Source organism: Bombus huntii, chromosome 4, assembly GCF_024542735.1.
Source record: "Bombus huntii isolate Logan2020A chromosome 4, iyBomHunt1.1, whole genome shotgun sequence".
NCBI classification, from domain to species: Eukaryota; Metazoa; Arthropoda; class Insecta; order Hymenoptera; family Apidae; genus Bombus; species Bombus huntii.
The window spans coordinates 12,807,078-12,829,829 of record NC_066241.1 but is presented as its reverse complement, the minus strand read 5'-3'; the positions used below and the strand labels follow the sequence as shown (position 1 = coordinate 12,829,829).

The window sequence follows — 22,752 nt, the reverse complement described above, 5'->3', positions numbered from 1 at the left end:
TTATCTATCTAGTGTGAATATGTTAACTCATAAAGAGTCGACGTTGCGTTAAAGTAACATTTAATTGCAATTTTTTTTAACATTTTACATTTTCAAATTCTGTATTTTAACATTGTGGTTATAAAATTCAACTTTTGTTTAATATCTTTCTTTCTTTTGGTATCTTTTCTGTAAACTTTATAGTTTTATAAACTGTAAAGCAATTAACGTATTTATAACATTATGATAAACTGTTTCCTGGTCCTTAATGAGTTAATTTGGCAATCCACAACTTTTTTACCTACGGAGAAGAATGGTATAAAATAGAACAAGAAGATATGTGTAATCAATAGTAGACATAACACTTCTTATGTTATAATGAAGTTTGATATCTATTTCGATGTGGAGTATATCTTATTTCCATGAATTTTATTAAGGAAAAATCGGAATTAGTCGAACTTGACCTCGAGTAGAGTGATTTTCAGTTTATTGGAAATTGATAACCTGTATAATCTACTTTCGAGTAAATGGAGATAACGAAGCCAGGGGAAGATGGATGTAGGTAGAAAAATATAGATTGCTTGAATAAGAAAACTATGCTATTAAAAACATTAGAAATTAATATTATGATGTCATTTAAAATTTGTTTTAACAATAGATATCTCTTCATCGTAGATTTGAACTTATATATTTTTTCTATTTATTATATTTTAAACTCTAGTATGCAACATATACAAGGTTAAACTAAATTAATATTTTTATATATCTTTATCTGTATAATTTTCTTCAGTAATTACTACTTACATTTTTGTTGCAGTTCTTCTAACTCACAAGCACAATTTCGAAGTAGTATTCACATATGCGCATGCGTATCTATTACAAACTTAGTATATATCAATTTTATGACATTAAAAGAATTTAATCATTCGAGTACGCACTTTTTTAATTTTCCTTACACTTTTCACGAGCTAAAAATTACTAAGTGTTTCTTTATTTACCTTTTTTTTAATAAATGAAATGATTGTGTGTGTACATATTATGATGTAGTATCATCGCGCATGAGCGCCGCAGAGAATCGGCGGCAAACCAGTGTTATACGAAGTCTTCATCTTTTCGGATCATTTGGAACCTGTTAGTAGAAATTGGCGATAGGAAGGTAAAGGATCATGGAAATATCTGTGAAGCTAGTTCAAAATTGAGTAAAAGACATATAACATCTAATAAATTATAAATCAGAAACGAGTGATTTTTCAAGTAGAAAATCCACTGATTTTAAAATCTAAGATGCTTTTGAAAATTTATTTACTAATCTTGTTTACAATTTTAAAAGATGTATCGTGTTTATCCTGGCATGATTATCATCAGAATAGCGAAGACAGTTCGAACAGGAAAAATGTTCATACAGTTCCGCTTGGTTCAGGAGCCACTTTTCATTGGAGGTATATTTTTATAATATTAATTGAATTTAATGTTAACAGATACACCGAGGAATAATTAAAAAATTGAAGAATAATTTTTTTAGGGTTGATTTTATGAGCGAAATGATAATTGCGGAAGTCCACTATATAGGTGTCGACAATACTTGGTTTGCCATCGGTTTCTCGAATTATGGAGAATTAAAACCTGCCGATTATTGCGTTCTGTGGATTGATTGGCACCGACAAATTCAGTTACAGGTAATCATGAAATACATTAAACAATTACACGAGAAAACATGATAAGTCCATTTTTATCGATTTTATAATTTTTATATCAATTACATTATATTGTAATTTCAGGATGCGTGGGCAGATGAAGAAGGAAAATTAAATCTCGACCTGCAACAGGATTGTGAGAACTTTGCGTGGAGAAGAAGAGGAAACGTCACGAAGTTTACCTTCACCAGGAAGTTCGATACTTGCGATGAAAATGATTACATCATGGAGGTAAACTAACTATGAAATTAATAAGAGATATTAGTCATTTGATTATTTTTCTTTGACATAAAAAAATATTTAAAAATTCGTAGAGAGGGACCACGCACTTAGTATGGTTAGAAGGTTTGGGACCACTGTCGTCCTTGGCTGGTTTACAAGTATCAGATGCAGAAGCTTCTGGCATGTCCAGAACAGAATTGATCAGGGTACTCCATAAGAAACCAACATTTCCATCGAATGCCTGGCAATTGGAAATGTTGGCTGATCATGTAAAAGTGCCAAATAAGGAAACGACTTATTGGTGTCGCATACAAAAATTACCACCCGTTTTGTCTCAAAAGTGAGTCTATTAGACTGCAACAAAATTCGCCAGAATTAATCTTTTTCCGAACTATTATTTCTAGACATCACATTCTGCAGTTTGGCCCAGTCATACAAACGGGTAACGAACACTTGGTTCATCATATGGAAGTTTTCCATTGTGCTGGACCAGTGGCTCTTGAAATTCCTATGTACGATGGTCCTTGTGATGGAGCTGATAGACCGGAAAAAACTCAAGTGCGTTAAGTTTCTTAGACAGATTTCTTCATTTATGCCTTTAAAAAATAATTAAATATGTTTTCTAGAATCATTTTATTTTTTACTCCGTCTCTTAGGTATGTAAAAAAGTCTTGGCAGCTTGGGCAATGGGAGCAGATGCTTTCGTTTATCCAGAGGAAGCTGGTCTTTTGATCGGTGGCCAAAATTTTAATCCTTATGTCATGTTGGAAGTTCACTATAATAATCCCGAACTTCAGGATGGGAACGTCGATTCTTCAGGAATTCGTTTTATCGTTACTAGGAGTCTTCGCAAATATGACGCCGGTGTAATTGAACTGGGTTTAGAATATACTGATAAAATGGCAATTCCCCCACGACAAGTAATGAATCATTGCGCATATAATTAATCAAAGATATATGCACAGATATATATTATAATATATGTTACTAAAATCGGAATTAATAACAAAATTTTTGTAGGAAGCCTTTATTTTATCAGGACATTGTATACAAGAATGTACAGGTGTTGGTCTCCCACAACAAGGAATACATATTTTCGCATCCCAACTTCATACACATTTAACAGGCGTAAAAGTTGTTACTCGTCATATTAGAGATGGAGAGGAGCTGCCTCTGTTAAATTATGACAATCATTATTCCACTCATTTCCAAGAAATTCGTCTTTTACCGAAACCTGTTACCATTTTGCCTGTAAGAATTAAAATCTAATACTTTATATATTTCACGTGTACTCCATTATATTATGTACATATAATAGATTTTAACGTAAATTAATGATAGGGAGATTCGTTAATAACAACTTGCACATATAATACGATGGATAGGGAAAATATTACTCTTGGTGGATTCGCCATTTCCGATGAGATGTGTGTGAATTATATTCACTACTACCCTAATGCTCGATTAGAGGTATGAAATATTAATATTCTTTTATAAAAAATTATAAAATTATAAGAAGAATTATAAGAAATATTCAATCTGTTTTAGGTTTGCAAAAGTGCTATTAGCGACGATGCACTGAGAACTTATTTCCGGTATATGAGGGAATGGGAGAATCAACCAACTAGTGTCGATAATGGAATTTCTGCAAATTATGAAAGTATAGAATGGACCAAAGTTCGTGTACAAGCTTTACATGATCTATATGAAGCTGCACCATTAGGTTCTTAATTATTTAATTTATTAATGTATTAAGCATCTGAAGTTTGATTTTGATATTTCAATTGGAAATTTTAATCTATATTTGATCAGGAATGCAATGCAATGGCTCTGATGGATCTCGACTTCCTGGATTATGGGACAACATACCAGCCACACCGGTCAAACTACCCTTACCTCCACCAGCTCGAAATTGTCCACACTCGTCGTTAGGACAAGAAATAATAAATTCTATATAAAATTCTTTTTCTGTTACATACTGTTATCTATTTTCGAAAATATTAACGAAATCAAAATTCATGTCTACGGATTATACACAAGTCTGAACATTAGTGAAACATAAACGAAATAAAGTATAATTATAATTCATGTGGATTTACAATGGTTTCCATAAACGTATAACTTATCAGCTTACGCATAAAATATTTTACAAATAAAATACTTCTTTACTCACATTATTTAACAGCTCTTTCACTTTATCTATATTCTTTTAAGATTGTTTCATTTAATTACATAATTTTAAAAGAATATAGTTTTTCAAAAGAAAAAAAAAAAGAAGAGAATGAAAGAAAAACAATTCGGATTACACTACAAGGTGTTTAAATTTAATGTAGTATTTGTGTAAGCCAAAAAAAGAAAGAAACTGAAATACTATTAAAAAGCGTACCCTGGGAAAACGGTAAACATATTATCGATATATAAAAGTTTATAAACCTCCAGTATATTTATGCATCTTAAGGGTTCCTTTTTGGCAGTACATTGTCTTGCTGCGAATAAGCTAGCTTAATCGAACATTCGTTAACAAATACTTGTTCTATGAGAAATTGGTATTTGTAAAATATGAAATAATAAAAATAATCATAGTTATAATAATAATAATAATAATAATAATAATAAATCGTGATAGCTGAAACTTTGTCTTTACACATTTTACGAATGTACAAAAAAGGGACGCGTCTTAACGTTAAATGTGATATAAAAATTAAAGATATCCAATTATTTACGATATAATACACATGGGCGGGTTATACATACATACATACACACGCACGTACACGCTGAAATCACGCACACAATAGTTGCCTTGTTCGCTCGTCAAGCGCAAAGATCACTTCCGGAAAAATAACGTAATGTGTTCTTTTTTAATTTCTGTTTTCTTTCAATTTGTTCTTTTGTTTCTTCGTTTCTTTTCTCTTGTTTCATTCGACCCTTATGTACGATCTTTTGATCGAGCTCTCGTTACATTTTTTAATCTTTCAACTTCGATTAGAAGTTGTTCACAAACATCCTAGCATGTAACACAGAATTCTATCGAGTATTAAATTTGTACTGCCAAATGCACTTCTGTGTGTTTTAATCCTTTGAAGTATATATTTCCAAAAATGGTATCTTCTTCCTTTTTAGTAAAGCACAATTCTTTTAAAAATCTAGTGAACATGAAGATATAGACTTGATTAGCTGCATTATATAATAGTAAAAAAAATACCATTATCTACCTAGTAGATAAAAAGTGAAAAAATTTTGTTTAAAATTTGCAAAATGATTTGTTTTAATCTGATATACTTCAAAGGGTTAACCATAGTTCTCTATTGAAGGTATGGGAGAGAATTTTTCTCTTTGGTACTTAATTAAGCTGTACTTAGACTTGAAAACATTGATTTAGAAAAGAAATTTAAAAAATGGTTGCTAACAGAAACTGATTAAAATGATTTGTATATCTTACTGACAATATTGCAAAGGAATGTATACACACACACACATATATATATGTAATATATAAATGTGTATATAATAATAAAATATAATACTTTAAAATTGCATATACAAAATATTTATGTTTAATTTATCCAAGGGTTGAAAGAATTTCCTTTTAAAAACAGTATTCCTTTTTAATTTTGTAAATAGATCGTTAAAATATCGAAGTTATTACAGTTATTATTACAAACTTAAGCAACTTGAATAAAAGAACAAACACGAGTCTAACCACAGCTTAAATGTTAGAAACTTGAATTTAAGTCATTTCGCGATATTTCTTACAAAAATTCGAGAACGCAGAATTCTTTAAAGATATTCTTATAAAGAATAGAATCGGCAGAAAAATGTGGCTTTCCTAGAAAACATAAATATCAAGTGACAAAATGGAATATAGCCAGCATATTTTGCATATACTATTAGAAGCTTTGATTTGCACATCTCGAGAAACGTGCTTCCTGAAACATTTAGGAACGTGATTGTTTTGAATACGTGGACATTTTTGTGGACATATGCGTAAAAAAATTTAGATTCTCTGCTAGGAACACGCTCCATTGGAAAAAATACTTACTTTCTAAAGCGTGGATGCGTTAACGACCGGAATTCCATATTTATGTTTCTTTCTCTCTCACTCTCTCATTCTACTTCACGGGAAGAATTTTTTCTTCAACGTAGCTTTCTTTTTTGGAAAAATGTTTTACGTGGAATCATCACATAACAAGAGATCGTGGCTAAGACTTCGCGGGTATATAAGTATAAAATATATATTAAGGAGCTTAAAGTACAATAAGTGTTCTTTAAGTCCACTTTGCTACATTATTCGTATGCATACCAATACAAGAGGAATTTCATCGTTCAGGATTTTGTCAAAGCCTATCTACTTATGCGTCTAATTCAGCGTTGTGTAAACGATACGTCACAAAACTAATAAAATATATATTATAAAAAATCGTTAATTTTACATTACAACGTGAGTTGCTGCGAGCCTAATTTCCAATGAGACTCGCGAAAAGCAGCTGACGCTACGATGTATCAACAAGAACCTCTCGACTAGAGTGACTGATTGTTCTGTTGCATATGCATTTGCAAGAAACAATAAAGTATACCGGCCTGTGCCATCACGTCCACGGTCCCTGCAGCTAATGGATCTCGACTTTTTGCATCAGATCGCGAATTCGTACCAGGACGCAGAAGCGTCGGTCCGAATACTGTCGCTAGGTTGTGCAAAGACATTTTATTTTGGGCCTCGTGTTTATTAACTCGTATCAAATGAGTAAGTAGAAAGTCGATAACTGCCTTATTCACGGCTGGTAGACTTTCGTATACTCTTCTGAGAGCAGCACCTTTTGATAACTCGCCAGTTTGGAAAGCTTCTAAAAACGCGGGATACAGAGCATCCGTAAAGAGAGCTTCCGGCATTTCACGGAGATACAATTTGAGCACACCTGTTACAGAGTGAACGTCAACCTAAAAATATAAAAATAAATTCATATTAATACACAACTCTTTGAATAATGAGGTATTTTAAAAAGAAAGGATTTTATTCTTTTATGTAATGTATTGGCTACCTCTTTAAGCAGTTGTTCTGCTTCGTACGAATTACTTTCAAATGATTTGCGTAATTTTGTTAAATCAGAAGCTGAACCAGAAACGCGATATAATCCCACTTCTCCGACTCCTCTCCTTTCTACTTCTCTAACGCATGCGGTTATAATAAAAGGAACATCGCGCTTTTCACGTCTATAAAAAACATGTAATTATATTTAATACAGATGAAAAAATTTTTAATAAAAATATATAATCAAAAGATTTAAATAAGAGTTCATAGTTCATAGTTCAAAAGTCATAAAACATACTTGCACACTTGTTGAATTTTAGCTCCAAATAAACCTTGAGGTTTAGCAGATGGTACCCGCCTTAATGTCACTTCACTTGGGACAAAACGAAGAGCTACATCTAATGTAGCTGGGCCTAAATTTAATGACCTTTCTACTTGATCTGATTGAAGCCAAGATCTACTTAATCTTTGTATGCATTTGCCACGTAATACAGAACGCGTTCCACATTCTTCATACAACAAAATTCTAACATTTTGACTTCCCTCTAGTTCCACAACGAATGTTTCGCCTTAAATAAGTGAAAATTAAGTAATTAATTAAAAAAAACTTATTTATTCAACTTTCGAAGTTTTATAAAAATAAAATTTTACCCCAAGTTGGAGCTTGGCCTCTCGCAACTCGACTTCTTGCACGTTTAAAATAGTGTCCATAACTATCAACTTCCACAATAATATAAAGATCCCCTACTCTATCTAAACCAGGTGGTGTCAAGCCAAGTAAAGTTAAATGAAGATCGCCTAATAATAAACTTTCATCGCGTCCTGATCTAAGTAAATAACTTCCCATATCTGTTTGAAGGTAAGTACGACAAGCTGTAACCCAAGCCTGTAATTCGTACATTGATAAAGGTAATGGTCCTGGAGGTTGTCCACCCTAAAAAATTATCATTTGCCATTCATTTCTCTCTCATTAGATTAGTATGATCATTTTTTTTTCTAATATCTTTACTTGCATCCTCGTGTTGAATTTAAATAAAGTGCATTATTACATATCTTTATCTTATTTATTTATTCGAAATCTGTGAATTACGCACCTTTGACTTATCTAGGTACATATGGGAACGCATTACCTGTTGCAATGCCTCCACCGCTTCAACCCATTGAGAACGTTCAAATTCACTGGATAGAAAGAATGTGTACGAGTTTTGTACTCGATGTTGACTTTTGTGCGCAACGCGTAATACTAAATTTGGGGATGCTAATACTAATTGAGCTTCAAGCTCAGCAAGTTTCTTCCTATTTTTTTCTGAACCTCTACCACCGAGTCTAATTCGTTTTTCATCATTCCGTTCTTCCCATAGTATCTGATCACGTACTGTACATGCTTGTGATCTGAATATGTATAAATTATTATTATTATACATATAAATTATTATTAGGAGTAAATGATAGACTTTTATATGTACCTCAAAGCTACAACATTAGCTGGACTAGTCTCACGAGGTTCAATGCCATCTTCTGTCACTACCGCCTCTGCCACTGGTACATACCACTTCAACTCAAATGTAAATTTGTCTCTGCCAGAAGCTTTATACTTTGCACAAGCAATTACATCATTAAAAAGAAAAAGATGTCTCAACTTTCTATGACCATCAGACAGTTCTACCACAAACGAGTTTTTTACTAATCTCCGTTGTGCTCTATCATGACTCTAAAAATAATATAGTTTTACAAAATACTAAATTAATTATTATTGTAGCTATAAATATAATTTATTTACCGGAAACATTGACTTCGTCTGAATAATATTAAATTCGTCTAGGAAATTTCTAGTCATACCAAGAGCCTCTGAAAGTGGCGCATGATCTGCATGATTCACTGGTGTGTGCTTAAGGAGATCCTACAATCAGTTGAGACACAATTATCAATGCGAATTGAGATAAGATAACGTTTACAAAGTACATTTCCACATCATTTTATCAACTTATCCAATCAACGTTTTATCTGTGATGTATATCTATACCTATATAGCTTTGGTTAATATAACAAAAGTATAAACTATACAATACTTACATGCAACACTAGCGCATTTTTTTGTACTCGCGCTACTGGCTTATGTAAAAGATCTTCAAGAGATAAACCTGGTCCTTTTGGAATTCCTCTGAGTCTTATATCTCTTGTAATTTCACCAAATTGAGTCGAATGTGCAGAACACCTCCGCACAGTATCAGTAGCGCGAGCGTAATTATGTAAAAAAGCTCCGTATAATCCTATATTGCTGGCCATTACCTTAATTTGTAATCCATAATGGAATATTAATAAGAGGGCAGGATGTGTGAATTTCTCAATATTTATATATTAATATATTTAGTTCTTACTTTAAATTGTTCACCTATAGTAGTTTTACTGTCCCATTTGTCTAGTTTCTTTCTAAGACCATCCAAAAATGTTTGATGTAGTGCATGTAATTCAGGAATTTTATAAAACATCGTACCAAATTCATCTTCAGAAATAACAGGTTGCGATGTTGTTAATGTTGCCCTGATGGCTTTCATGTACTACAAACAACATATACTTTTTTAATCAAAGTAATGTTATTTATGCATATTATGGAAAATGATAGAAATATTACATACTTGTAACATTACATTTAGACATTCGACATATATAGTTTCACTCTCTACCACCGAGTTTACGATGCATTTAATCATAGACGTTCTATCATCTTCACGGTCTTTACTTTTCTCCTGTCGACGAGGTGTAGTTGGTGTTGGAGATTCTAAGCTACCTTCGCTTAGGCTTAAAGGCTCTGCATCACTACTACCAGTTTCGTTATCCGTGCTAAGAGCACGTAATAAGATTGGTGGTGCAGGACTTGCACCTTCTTCATCCTCACTATCCATTGCCGCTCGATGTCTGTAAATAAACAGATGTATATTTGTAAATATATATATTTAATGTAAAATTATTTTAAAACCAATAATGTTCAGATACAAATAACTTACTGTATAAAATAATCAATGTTGACATAATTACTCTGATTCCCTGGAGAATCAGGTAAGGAGGGCGGTCTTCTGGGTGGTGCTCTACTGCCATTATTGTTTCCAACAGGTGGAACACGTGCATCAATATATACATATTCTCCTGTTTGATCTAAGGCTACAGAATCATAATAAGGTTCCTCCTCTGATGCCTCTGCATCACCATCCTCTCCATCTTCATTAACTGCATTTTCTAAATCTGTTTTTAATTATTAATATAGATGAAACGAATACAATTAAAATTATTAAATAAAATTTTAAAATTATAAAATTATAAAAGTATAATATAGAAAAAATATAATACCTTTTTCATCTTCCTCTTTAAGAGATTCTTCATTTTTATCTTTCTTTGAGCTTCCTGTCACTTCAATTACAGTGACATAGTTACTTGGCACATCTGGGTCACTGTTTCTTCTAAGTTCAGGCACTTTATCAGGACTCCTTGGTATTTCACTTTTGGGTCTTTTGCTTGTACTAAGAGTAGAACTTAGTTCAGAAACACACTTGTCCTGAAATTTACTTATATCTTCACGCGCTGGAAGAGGTGGAGCTAACGATTCCACATGTTGAACATTAGATGAGCTTGTAGAATCTCCCAAATTATTCTCTGTTGCTAAACAACTGTGTTGATTTTGTGATTCTGTGGATTGTTGTTTCTCAGGTGTAGTTGTAATATTACTATTTGCTAATTGCTTATGACGTTCAACATCAGCCAATAACCTTTCTAAATATTCCACATAAAATTCTTCCTTTTCAAGTTCTTCTCTCAAAGCAGTCACCTGTGAAAATAATAATGATTCTGTTTAACTATTTTTTATGTAGCTACATTATAAAATATACATAATATAAATTTGTGTCCTTAGTAGATCATAACAAAATTGAAGTAAATAGCGAGTGATTAATCAGTGAGAATATATTGTATAAGGAAATTTAGTAATAAGAAATGATGTTCTTAGTATAGCAGATAGTTAAATATATTTAATGGCTTCATTTCCTTTATAGATAATAATAGATAATATATAGAGAAATTTTATATGTAAGGTAAACAAAATTTTTAAATTTATTTGAAACCAATACAATGAACATAAATAGTAGATCACATTAAAAATATCAATTATGGTTAAATATAAATTAGCTTAATTTCCCAGTTAAGTAAGAAATTAATACGATGACTCATAGAATAAAGCTCCCAATACCTCAGCAAGGAGGAAAGTTTTATGTAATAAGGAACTAACAATTTATTAAACAGTCCCCTTAAAAACATAAATCCTATTTAAAGTTTTCAATATATTGACTCTTCCACTATTTATTTCTAAGAAATAATTGGCATCAAGATAATCATATCAAGACATAATATTCCTGTTTGGTCTTACTTCCATTAATAGTACAGAATTAGAATGTATCATATATAAATCATAAATAATATATTATAGCTTTTAAAATAAAACCAGCTATGTTAAATTACTTAATTCAAAATGCAAGAAAACATATCCCTTGATATCCCATGTGTCTGATATTTCGAATTTTTATTTAAATAAATATATCTACAGAAAAATCTTAATATAAATATATGAAAACTTCATCGAAGAAAATTCTTTTGCAATTAGAAGATAATAACAGAATTCCTGACTGGATTCTCACCTTCTGTTTATGCTTGACTAGGTTGGCCCTGACGTCTTCTTCCCAAGCTGCCGGCAAGGCGCTGTCCGGGAATCTCTGTACCCAGACACGCTGGAAATCCCCGAAAACGCTCATTACTCTACTCCAGGCCCTTTAAAGAGAGGACTCCTCGGGGACAGTGATGATCTCGGACACGATTCAAGCCGCTGTGTACATTGCACGGGCGCGGCGGCGGTCGTGGCTCTCACCCGAATACGCCTGATCACGATCTCGTTTTGACACAGAGATTCTATTGAAACGGACGTGTCACCGTAACGAGGCATAAGTCGTTCGTTTCGTTCGTGAACGATTTTCCTTTCCGGTACACGCTATAACGCTATACCCGAAGAATCAACGAAACGAGCGTCATACAACCGCTGTCATCTTGTCGACATCTCCTGCGTAGCTCACGGTCCGATCCCCATGCCCTCTCCTATCATTTTGACGCCTCCGCTATACTTTATTCACAGACACTGCCCTTCCTTAGACGCAGCAGGTGCGCTTCACGGATGATGATACTTTTCACGGTGCGCTTACGCAAAATAGAAATTCATTTCTTACGAAACGCAGCTAAAATTATGCATTTTTCTCTTCGTTGACAGATAAAAATTATACTTTTTTACGATGGTATAAATAAATTTTCGCTCCGTTGCAACATTACATTAGCGATGAATTTTAATTTTCGAGATATTCACTGGAAAAAAGTAATAGATATATTATAACGATATATGACGATAACTTTACGTAATGATTTAGAATTGCTGTTTATGTATATTTATATGCATTTATAAGAAATTTAAACGCGCATAATACAATAAGAATGCACATAATGCATAAAATATTCACAATATAAAGGGTAAAGTATTCATTATAATATTTAAAGAGTGACACATAAATATCTACCTAGATTTCGTTTCCTTATAAAAATGTAAATTCGTATAAACCTTTGCAATTTAACTAGAAAATATAGGGGAAAGTAATTCCATCTTAAAAAGTGCAACGAAAATTTGGTTTATTTTGAAATCAATATTGATAAAATTTCTATTAAAGTATATTTCATATGTAGATGAATAACAAAAATAATTTTGATATTACATCGATTTTTTTTAATTATAATATTGTATTTATTATAATATACATACTCTTTAAATTCATTTTGAAACATATTTCCATTACTAAAATGAGGGGATCAATTAAACATTAAATAAATTTAAAAAATAACGTATATATAGTAACAGATGATAAAAAACACTTATAAATAAATACTCAAATATATATATAATTGTTATTAATAGCATTTACTAATAATTATTATGCTTGTCAAATACCTTATTCGAATCATTAATATGCTTCACGATTACTTCAATTATGTTCCTCACTTTTCCTGTATAATATATATCTAATATCTACTAACTCCATTAAAAGCATTGTAGCGCTACAGTGTGCGTATTCAAAAATAAAATCAAATAGCGGGACATTTAAAAAAATAATTCTATAAAATAATTAATTAATTATCTTTACAAAATTGTAAATTTAGATATCAAATTATGATTATGTATATTGTATAATCGTTTTCTAAACATATTTTGATAACGAAGAATTATTAATTAAACTGAATCTTTTTTCACTTATTTTTGTAAGTTGCTGTACGCGTGTAGCTGTCAACCTCGGTGGCTGTACAATTTAGAGGTTATGTTTCTTTTAGAAAATTAACGAATTTTCATCAATTTTTCCACTTATTTATAAAAATACCTATTATGGACGAGAGACATAACTGCCTGATATTACCAGAATTAGTAAAATGCATAAAATTGGAGTCAAAAGGCGGGATTTTGTCATGTTTAGAACGACTTAAAGATAATTCAAGATGCTATAAGCACTTTGTCAAAGATGGAGGATTAGAAATTTTAGTAAATTTACTTCGTTATTTTCATAATATAAAAGCACTAAACATGACACTGAGTATTTTAGCGAATGCTTGCATGAATTCAGATGCAAGGGAAAAGGTACAGATATATCTATTTTCATTTTTAAAATCAGTTGATAAAATTTATCTGTTATATACTTATAAACAAAGTATTTTTTCTATGGAATTCGCTTATTCATAATAATGCAGCACAAATCTTTTTTTAGGTCAGAGGCTCTAGAATAGCAATTTATGTAGTTTCTATAGTAAAATATATGAAACTAAATAGTAGTATGGTCTGTCGTGCCTGCAGACTAATCGGGAATTTATCTGAATGTGACTGGCATGCAAAATCATTATGTGAAGCTGGTGCAATCCAAGCTTTGATTGATCTTCTACAATTAGATACATATGTGTACATATACTTAATGGCTATCAGAGCAATAAGGTATTACAAAATGAATATATATAACAAAAAATAATATCCTTGTACTAAGTGGTATTTTTAATTAATTTGTATACGTTTTTTATAGGATTATTTGGAATACATATGAAGGTAGTAGAGAAGAAATCTTAGAGTCTAGAGTAATATTTAGAATTACATATATATTAGTATCGACAAAAAAAAAATCAGAAAAATCAGATAAAAAGTATATGGAGCTAATAGAAACCTGTTTAAAAGCCATATGTGCTTTTTTGGCCACATTGGATCCACGAGTTGGAGAACAATTACGAGGAGAAAAAGACATACAGGGTTATAAGAGTATTGTGCAATGCTGTGATATGAATAATAAAGTGGCAATTAGATGTTTGTACAATCTTTGCCAAATTGCAGAATATCGTCCCATTTTAGGGAATTTTGGTGCTATTGAAAGTTTTATTGCCCTTATTAAAAATCGTTTGGAATTATCTAAGGAAACATTAGTCAGTTTATGTTTGTTCTGTAGAGAAGCTGTAAATCGTGCGAAAATTAAGATGGCATCAGGTTTAGAATTAATGTTATCTTTACTAAAAGATACTGAGATTGAAAAATATCATCCCATGTTATTACATGCTTTAGCACAATTTGTTTATGATGATCCAAGCATTACAATAATGGTAAAAAATGGTTTGCTTGACGTTTTAGTTGTTAAATTAAAAAAAATGGTAACTGAAGATGTATCTAATGAGGGAACAAACGTTTCAAAGAAAAGAGAAAATGATTCTCCTCCTAGTAGACAAACGGAATTAAAATACAATAAGACGAATTTAGGAAGGTATGTTTGTAAAATTTAATTTATGTCTATATTATAGAAAACGTAAATTAAAAATTTGTTTATTTATAGATTTAGTTCAGACTATTATCGAGATGACTGGAGTCCAGGAAGTGCTACTAGTGTTTCGTCTTCACCTCCTAGTACACCACCATTACCTTTTTATGATTCTATTGAAACTGACGAAAGTGACGAGGATAATTACAGTCCAGTTTGTAGTGATGCAGAGATGATGGATACAGAAGATGGTAAATTAGTTTATACATGTACTTTGTGACAGTTGTTATAAAATCATCTTGAAAACACTTGGGAGTAATAACTTACACTTAATTTTTTAAAACCCGAAGCAAAAGTTGAGTCATTAAAAAGTTGTAAATCAATAACTATAGATACAGAAGAGTCTCAGAACGAAGGAAAGGAAACTAAATCATCGAATGTGTGGGAGTATGCAAATGTGTGGACATTAGTATTACTAAGTCGATTAAGTCATTCAAATGATCCAATTGATCGGTTGGCCGATCCCGCAACCATTGAAGCGTTATCAGCTTACATTAGACACGCGAAAAACCCAAGAGCATCTAGAATTTTAACTAGAATTATAAGGTAAGTAATAAAATAACACTCATTTTATAAGACATATATTATTTAATAAAAAATTTTGTATATAGGAATGGAGCGTATTTAATGCCATTGTTAAAACAAGGCTTCGTTTTTGAAGCTGAAACGTTGTACGGTTCGGAACAATATATGAGACAGTTATGTGTTTTAGCAGAAACCGGCGGAGCAGTAGGTGAACTTACGTCTATACTGCTTCGCGGAGAGGAAGCTCATAAATTGGTTATCGCAGTTTCGATACCATTCGTAATCAAGTCGCGATATATTCTAAAATCGCTACTGAACAATCACGGTGGTCTTCAATTAATATTTCACGTTCTATCCGACCAACAACATGTTCTTCACGAAAACGCTATTTGTTCAATTTGTCGACTGGCAAACACGCTTGAAATTCAACCTGAGATTATAGAGAAGTGTCAAATCACGGACACTGCTTCGACTGATTTTCCAAGAGTATATGACAATCATCCCAAACTTGCAACGGTTACATTTGAACTGGACGACGGTACGACTGTCGACGCTTGTAGGCAAACGCTGTGTCAAAAATCGGATGCATTTTCCGCCATGCTTGAAGGGTACTTTTCAGAATCCGGCAAGAAACGTGTTAAATTACGAAACACATCGAAAGAAGCTCTTAACACATTATTGTTAGCTGCTAATGGAGCAACTTTCGAAAATAGAACTATCGAATCATTACTAGATGCCGTGCTATTGGCTGATAAATTTCTTATGGCTGATATATCAGATATTCTTACAGAAAGTTCTATTTCTCAGTTAAATTATAAAAACTTCAGTAAAGCGTGGAACTGGGCGAAAGCGAATTCGTGCCATGAACTGAAATCCTCTTGCGTGAAGAGGTTTCTGACAGCCCCGATGACAAAGCCTGAAAAAGTTCAAGCATTTAAAGATTTTTCTACCACTGAAAGTTTTCAGGAATTTCTAGACGAAATAAGAAAAATCATCAACAGCGTTTTGTGCCAACGTTAATGACGAATTAATTTCATATATATAGGGTGTTTCGATACGGTTACTAAAACCGGGCGTGCTTAAATTTATGGAGAAATAAATCAAAAATACAGAATGAATAACGATGTTTTGTTATTTTTTATTATACTATCCACATCGAAACACTCTGTGATATAGTGATATTTACTAACGATGGCGTGAGCAACTGTTATAATTATGATGATTTAATCATTTAATCAACATTCTTTAAGTAGAAAGCACTTAATGAGACTTTTACATAATGAAACATTTGGTTCGTACAATACCTTGATCATGCTTATTGTCAATATATTTTAAGACATGGAATTGATGTATAAATATACAATTTATAAGTATCATTTAATTATAAATATATATTTAAATGCTGATAATTGTAAATAATTACATGCGTTCGTGTACATACACAAACATGTATGCATGTATAATGACGAAAATATTTCAATCTTAGTTTATTCGATATAAATGTAAATGGACAATACATTGTTTCGAAGGAATAAATAAACAAAAAATAGAAAATGAAAAATACTTTCCTTAAATGATATTTGACTTCGATACATTATATATTAGTTTCTCTCCAGCAGCTTTAACTTCATCGGCTCCGACGGTACAGATATCAAGTGTAAAATTAATTTAACCTGATCCTTATTTATACATTCTATTTTGAATGATTTAACCAACTGCAATTTTTAAGATAAAATCAAATAAATTCAATAAACCTTAACATATCTTAAGTTTATTATTTTCGCACCTCTGCCAATGCAAGCAATATTTGTATTTCTGCTAGTTTTCGACCAATGCAACTTCTAATGCCTAAGGCGAATGGTAAACTACCATATGGATGCACTACACCTTGATAAGTGCCTTTTTCCGTTCTAATCCACCTTTCCGGAAGGAACTCATTTGGTTGCGGAAAGTTCGCAGCGTCGCGACCACTCGAATAAAGTGATAATACGAGTAGCTCCTACAATAAAATATCACGTGATTTTTAAATACCTTCTTTGTTGTTTATCGATATGTTTATTATAAGTAACACGTAGTATAAATTCATTTACCCCTTTTGGTACAAAGTAATTACTAATCACACTGTCTTCCGGTAAATATCTAGATATAAATGGAGCTATAGGATATAGTCGAAGAGATTCTTTGATTACGCCTTTTAATAATGGTACGCGCAATATATCTCTCTGTGAAAGATCCTTCAATTGTTCAAATAGTTCCTCTTGCCTTTCGGGATGATTACACAACAGTAACAATATCCATTGTAAGGTGGTTGCTGTCTGAGCATAAAGTATAAAATTAGTTTTCAAATACTAGCAATGTATGTAAAATAAGTATGTAAAATGAATCATATTGAAATTTAATTTTAAATTAAAATTTTTCTTGAATTCTTTTCTTTATTCTATTCTTATTAATCTTTAAATTCAAATTTCAAATGAATAATATTATCCTGTCGGTTTCAGTTGAGCTAACCGTATCACCAGCTGCTAAAATGAAATCGGTAACGATGCAGATCGCGTCTTCGGCTTGAATACCTTCATCCATCATTTTCTTTAACAAACCGTCGCCACCTAATTTAGTCATTTCCGGGACCAGTACTCGAACAATTTCGAAAGCTGTATCAGCAGATGCAATGAATTTCCTCCAAACAGGTAAGCGTAAATTCATAGCTAGTTTGGCTGGTATAATGGATAATTTAGCTGAATATTCGAATATTTTGTGCAACGTTTTCGCCAATATTTCGAAGTCTCGAGACAACTGTTTCTTATAAAAATGCCAACACGGTCCCATTAACGTGGCAATCATTGCTGCAAAATAAAAAACAAGCTTCTATAAATACTTTTCTACCTTGGATTTTCGATTAAAGTAAGTTATTTTTACCCTCGATAGACCATTGATAAAGTTGAACCTGTAAGTTCATTATGATAGCATCAGTCTTAATCTGTTTTTGCCATTTCTGTCTAAGTCCAATGGCCACCTCTTGACACGGCTCAAACATTAAATTTGTTGGATCTGGTACTAACATTACTTTATTTAAAATCTTACGAAAGTGTATCCATTCCTCGCCATCCCTATCAAAATGTAAATGTTCATTTTAAAATTCAACCAAAAAATTTGAATTTTCTTCATTTACGTTCTTAACATACCACCATATTACGTGATATGTACAATATGTACAATTTATGTACAATAATTATCAAAACTGAGTTTTATTTGTGATGTACATATTTATACATTAAAAATGACTTTTCAGATATTTTTAAACCAAAGAAATGCTTAAAGTTACTATACATGAACAGTAAACCGCGGCGACATTTCCGTATTTCGTTGTAAAGTGTCCAAGCTTCCGGTAGGAAATGTTTTGGCGCCGAACCTTCTAGTCTAAAAATTCTTCGATATTCATGGACTGAATTTACGAAAACTGCTGTAACTGGTCCTAAACGTTCCCTATAAACTGGACCCAATTCCTTGTGTCTTCTATGAACGTATTCATGTTGCCTTTTTGGCCCGCCAGAAAGAATGAACGACAAAAGCGTCCCAAAAACAGGAATTCCCCGTGGTTCTGGTGCTTTCCGTATAACACTTTTGGACGCCGTTGTCACCACAGTAGCAAGATTTCTGTCGCGCGATTTTTCGCTGATCTCTATGTTCGACTGATTCGCGCCATCTATAGATTTCGAGATATCGGAGTGATCATCGATCCTCGATGCTTGCGACGCGCCTGTGCAATCGCAACCAGATGCACATTGTTTCAACGCGGTAATTTTATTGGAAACGTTTACAGATTTGCCGGTTTTGAAAACATTTTGCGCAACTTTCATCTTCATAATTCACCGATGATTCTTCCTTATTTACCGTTAATGCGAAGAAACGATGATTACCGCTGACACGATACTATTTTAGGGTGTTATATATTTTACATTGAACACACGTTGTTGAGTTTTAAATTTAAAACTTTTATTTTGTCGACGAATCGTTCTTTCTTCGAAATCTCAGAAATGACTTCATTGAAATAGAAGTCGTTTAACAGTACTAAAGAAGCTCTTCTTTTCTTTCTCTGGTGTCATGTTTAATAACTCGAGATCAATCCGGTGATAACACTGGGTTGACAATTTAATGCGATAGCAGAATCGTTTTTATGATCATTGTATCAACGCTGATTCGTATATTTTTTCTGATAACGTGATCGATCATAATTCTCTTGTGGTAAATATTTTTCAGTTGTACTCTTCTCCCGGGCACCTTGACAATTATTGCAGTTTCCGGTTGTAACCGAAAGTAGATACGGTAATAGAAAGTATTGAATCGTAAAGAGAACGGAATTCGAGGAAAATATTGAAGTTACACGCCAATTACAAAACACTGGTATACACGTGAAGAAGAAGATCGAATACCGTTTACTATGACCGTTATCTAGAAGCCGTTTACCTCTCCGCTGCAGGTTTCCACTTTCATCCACGAGAATTCCTTCATTTTGTGATTTGCTACGTTCTTATTTTCAAATCATTTACAGTGTCGCTGAGATTAACATAATAACAAGTAATTAATGTAAATCGCTGTTTGTAATACTTCTTCGGCTACTTTGTTATTATCTTAATATTTATCCACAATTAATTTACATGATATATGCCGCGTATGTGTTAAACTGATTACAGTTTGATAGTACAGAGAGGTTGTTGGTATTAGAACAAGCACGTTTGTTGCATACTGACGTAAATGTAATATCTTTCTTAATTCGTACTTCCGATTCTTATGTATGATCAATTAAGTTCAAATTGAGACAATCACTATAACTATAACAACGAGTAATTAAGAACAATAAATAGATCAAACAGTTTTGTGCTTATTGTAGAATAATGTTTTTATATATAACACTATTATTTCTTTAGCTCTCTGTAGGTCCACTAATTTTACATTCACTGAAACTTATCTTTAATTATTGCCGTTGAGCTTTTTATATTTATTATTGTGAAACAATCGTGTCTGAAAGTATCATATTAATATATCTTTTTATTTCTATAGAAACTAATCCGTTAGAATTATTTCAAATAGAGTTGCGTGATTACAACTCCTTTTTGAGAGTGGCACTACTAATCAGTTTTTCATGTGTTGGCAAACACTGATACTTCCTCGCGGTCTGATCGTGGTTACCCCGAGCCCATAACGCCCGACTACTACACACTGTTTAACAGTTTCGAAGATATTTAAATCTCCTGCTGAAACTTCTTACATGGAGTGGGGACCACGTGCGAGGTTCCAAGAATAAAGTATTATAAGCTATATAAAATTTCATCATAGGAACAAATTTAATAATACTATCATGTATTATATCTATTTCATAACTTAGTATTATTCGTACTAAGTTATGATTATTATATATACTATATCTGCTTTTAATACATAATAATAATCAACAATTTAATAATTTAAAATATTTTCTATATTTAATGCATTTCAGAATTTCATTCAACATTTCGGAAATGTTTAACCATATGACTAGCGAAAAAATTGGCTTTTATCAGTAATAAATATTTGTGTAAGTTAATAAATATGTTATTAAGTATAAAAAAAACGGTATCAAAGTTCATCATTTCACGTGTTGTTTTGTTATTAAAGACTTGTAAATGACTGTTTTAAGTGTATAATATATCTAAGAACATAGTAAAACGTAATTTACGTAGATAAGAAGAAGATATTTACATATGTAAAATTGAATAAGGTGAGAAGATTTTGAACAGGACAATAGCATTTATAAATAATACATTCGATACTTTCCACCTAGATAGAATATCTACTTTTGAATACTACAACAAAATAGATCCACTGTAAAAAGAGGCCACTGGTAAAATTCATCTTATTTCAAACGGTACGCTCGTGTCTTTGTAAATTCCTCATTTGAAATTTTTTATCAAGCAGTACGCGTATCGTATTTTGTTTGTATTTTATATCTTATATGTTAATACAAATTGAAAACTATTTGATATCTTGCACATAATTACAACATCATGAAAGTGATTAAAGTGTAATGCTCATTCAGGCAATACTTAATGATGCAATGCCACGATTATACATACTGTTGTAATCATACATCCAAAAAATTTGCGAAAGAAAATTTTATTTATTGTTATTAAAAATTCTATTATATTTTAATCATCGACTGATTTCTGAAACTAATTAACACATCTCTGAAGAAGTGCTTATCATTGAAATTCGTGTATTCCACGACGGATGAAGAAACGTCCAGGCAGGTGATACTTTTTACGCGTTGGGTCAGAAGATCAACGTTGAACAGTCAAAATGAAGTGCGATGAATATAAAGGAACATGTTTACCAGAGAATGCAAAGCACTTTTGTCTTCGCAGATCGGTGGAGCTGTCTGGTCAACGACCGTGAAAAAATTCGCGTGTTCAACGATACAACAGGACGCGGGTTAAATTCACCGACTGTATGGTACTGTTCGCAAATGGCGATTCTACCGATAGTTTACCTGAACAGTGGCTCGATCAGCTGACATTTTATGATTGATAAATTTGAAATACGAGTTCAAATTAATAAATGCCTAATTACTCTACTAAAAGTATAAACAGTAACCTTCATAGGTAAACATTATATAGTCAAAGAGTTTGAAAAAATGACCTGCGTCTATGTTTTTATTAATAATTTGTTAATTAATAGGAAAAAACTTTATTTGATTTTGATCTAATCTAGAATTATGTATCGGAGAAGCAATGTTTCCCAATATTTTCAGAAGATATTGTTAATTTTAATAGCTATATAATTCTTTCTGCTTGTAGCTATACACTATATACTTACAACTTAACATACGAAATGCAGAGAATATTACAGAATATATAGAATGTATTAGATGTAAATTTGTAATTTTATTTCTTACAAAATTTGTCAATATTCATTCGTTATATGTTTCTTAATTATTCACATTAATAAAAATATATCGATTTCATCACCATGCTAATACTATTTAAGTAATTCCTGCTATAGTCAAATTTAAATTGTGTATTAAATATAATTAACGAATGTGATATCGTTATCACTTGAATTATGTAAGATGGACAGTAGTGAAATGCCCAATTTTACTGACAAATAACTCAGATATATTTCAGCAAATTTAGCAATTATAATTATATTTAATTCATTATTTCATAAAAATAAAATTCCATAAAAGTCAACTTTTCTTACTATTCAAATATAAATTGGAAAAATCTAATTAAATATTTTGATGCAATATTAAAACTTTTAATCTTCTATTTATAGAAACCAATGAGCGTTATCAAAACTGTTCTCCAAAATCTTCCATTGGGTTTGCGAAAATCTAGAAGATAAAACTTGTTAA

At 31.8% G+C, this 22,752-nt stretch overlaps 4 protein-coding genes across 6 annotated transcripts; 2 read left to right on the top strand and 2 right to left on the bottom strand.

Annotated features, from left to right (window-relative positions):
- Nucleotides 1-1,084: 1,084 nt before the first annotated feature.
- Nucleotides 1,085-3,983, top strand: LOC126865196 (dopamine beta-hydroxylase). Its single transcript, XM_050617423.1, has 10 exons — nucleotides 1,085-1,418; nucleotides 1,502-1,655; nucleotides 1,758-1,904; nucleotides 1,988-2,235; nucleotides 2,300-2,453; nucleotides 2,552-2,815; nucleotides 2,916-3,146; nucleotides 3,237-3,365; nucleotides 3,444-3,618; nucleotides 3,708-3,983. The coding sequence occupies exons 1-10, from the start codon at nucleotides 1,264-1,266 to the stop codon at nucleotides 3,851-3,853; spliced, it is 1,803 nt and encodes a 600-aa protein (XP_050473380.1). The 5' UTR covers nucleotides 1,085-1,263; the 3' UTR covers nucleotides 3,854-3,983.
- A 330-nt stretch (nucleotides 3,984-4,313) lies between these two features.
- On the bottom strand, nucleotides 4,314-13,028 carry LOC126865194 (active breakpoint cluster region-related protein). 3 transcript variants are annotated; one of them, XM_050617419.1, is made up of 14 exons: nucleotides 12,953-13,028; nucleotides 11,607-12,318; nucleotides 10,270-10,744; nucleotides 9,930-10,164; nucleotides 9,561-9,840; nucleotides 9,303-9,482; nucleotides 8,998-9,213; nucleotides 8,705-8,824; nucleotides 8,391-8,635; nucleotides 8,019-8,316; nucleotides 7,576-7,858; nucleotides 7,223-7,493; nucleotides 6,935-7,106; nucleotides 4,314-6,833 (listed from the first exon to the last, which is right to left on the bottom strand). In XM_050617419.1, exons 2-14 carry the CDS (start codon nucleotides 11,718-11,720, stop codon nucleotides 6,417-6,419), a joined length of 3,306 nt encoding a protein of 1,101 aa, XP_050473376.1. In that variant the 5' UTR covers nucleotides 11,721-12,318; nucleotides 12,953-13,028; the 3' UTR covers nucleotides 4,314-6,416. The 3 variants fall into 3 exon arrangements, with proteins under 3 accessions (XP_050473376.1, XP_050473378.1, XP_050473377.1); XM_050617421.1 differs by having other exon boundaries at nucleotides 8,055-8,316; nucleotides 12,953-13,027; XM_050617420.1 differs by lacking the exon at nucleotides 12,953-13,028 and having other exon boundaries at nucleotides 11,607-12,326.
- Nucleotides 13,029-13,250: 222 nt separating this feature from the next.
- Nucleotides 13,251-16,829, top strand: LOC126865195 (armadillo repeat-containing protein 5). The gene is made up of 6 exons (XM_050617422.1): nucleotides 13,251-13,630; nucleotides 13,758-13,978; nucleotides 14,064-14,786; nucleotides 14,856-15,031; nucleotides 15,173-15,386; nucleotides 15,452-16,829. Exons 1-6 carry the CDS (start codon nucleotides 13,382-13,384, stop codon nucleotides 16,383-16,385), a joined length of 2,517 nt encoding a protein of 838 aa, XP_050473379.1. The 5' UTR covers nucleotides 13,251-13,381; the 3' UTR covers nucleotides 16,386-16,829.
- An 85-nt stretch (nucleotides 16,830-16,914) lies between these two features.
- On the bottom strand, nucleotides 16,915-20,609 carry LOC126865198 (cytochrome P450 315a1, mitochondrial). Its single transcript, XM_050617426.1, has 6 exons — nucleotides 18,693-20,609; nucleotides 18,282-18,472; nucleotides 17,874-18,208; nucleotides 17,456-17,680; nucleotides 17,152-17,364; nucleotides 16,915-17,080 (listed from the first exon to the last, which is right to left on the bottom strand). The coding sequence occupies exons 1-6, from the start codon at nucleotides 19,226-19,228 to the stop codon at nucleotides 16,967-16,969; spliced, it is 1,614 nt and encodes a 537-aa protein (XP_050473383.1). The 5' UTR covers nucleotides 19,229-20,609; the 3' UTR covers nucleotides 16,915-16,966.
- Nucleotides 20,610-22,752: the final 2,143 nt, after the last annotated feature.

Coding starts and splice junctions, on each gene's coding strand:
- LOC126865196 (XM_050617423.1), top strand. CDS start 1,264: ATGCTTTTGAAAATTTATTTACTAATCTTGTTTACAATTTTAAAAGAT. Junction 1,656..1,757: donor ACCGACAAATTCAGTTACAG/GTAATCATGAAA, acceptor TTGTAATTTCAG/GATGCGTGGGCAGATGAAGA. Junction 1,905..1,987: donor AAAATGATTACATCATGGAG/GTAAACTAACTA, acceptor AAAAATTCGTAG/AGAGGGACCACGCACTTAGT.
- LOC126865194 (XM_050617419.1), bottom strand. CDS start 11,720: ATGAGCGTTTTCGGGGATTTCCAGCGTGTCTGGGTACAGAGATTCCCG. Junction 8,317..8,390: donor GCTAATGTTGTAGCTTTGAG/GTACATATAAAA, acceptor ATACATATTCAG/ATCACAAGCATGTACAGTAC. Junction 7,859..8,018: donor TGTACCTAGATAAGTCAAAG/GTGCGTAATTCA, acceptor ATAATTTTTTAG/GGTGGACAACCTCCAGGACC.
- LOC126865195 (XM_050617422.1), top strand. CDS start 13,382: ATGGACGAGAGACATAACTGCCTGATATTACCAGAATTAGTAAAATGC. Junction 14,787..14,855: donor AATAAGACGAATTTAGGAAG/GTATGTTTGTAA, acceptor GTTTATTTATAG/ATTTAGTTCAGACTATTATC. Junction 15,032..15,172: donor GATGATGGATACAGAAGATG/GTAAATTAGTTT, acceptor CAATAACTATAG/ATACAGAAGAGTCTCAGAAC.
- LOC126865198 (XM_050617426.1), bottom strand. CDS start 19,228: ATGAAGATGAAAGTTGCGCAAAATGTTTTCAAAACCGGCAAATCTGTA. Junction 18,473..18,692: donor CGCCGCGGTTTACTGTTCAT/GTATAGTAACTT, acceptor ACATTTTGATAG/GGATGGCGAGGAATGGATAC. Junction 17,365..17,455: donor ATTACTTTGTACCAAAAGGG/GTAAATGAATTT, acceptor ATTTTATTGTAG/GAGCTACTCGTATTATCACT.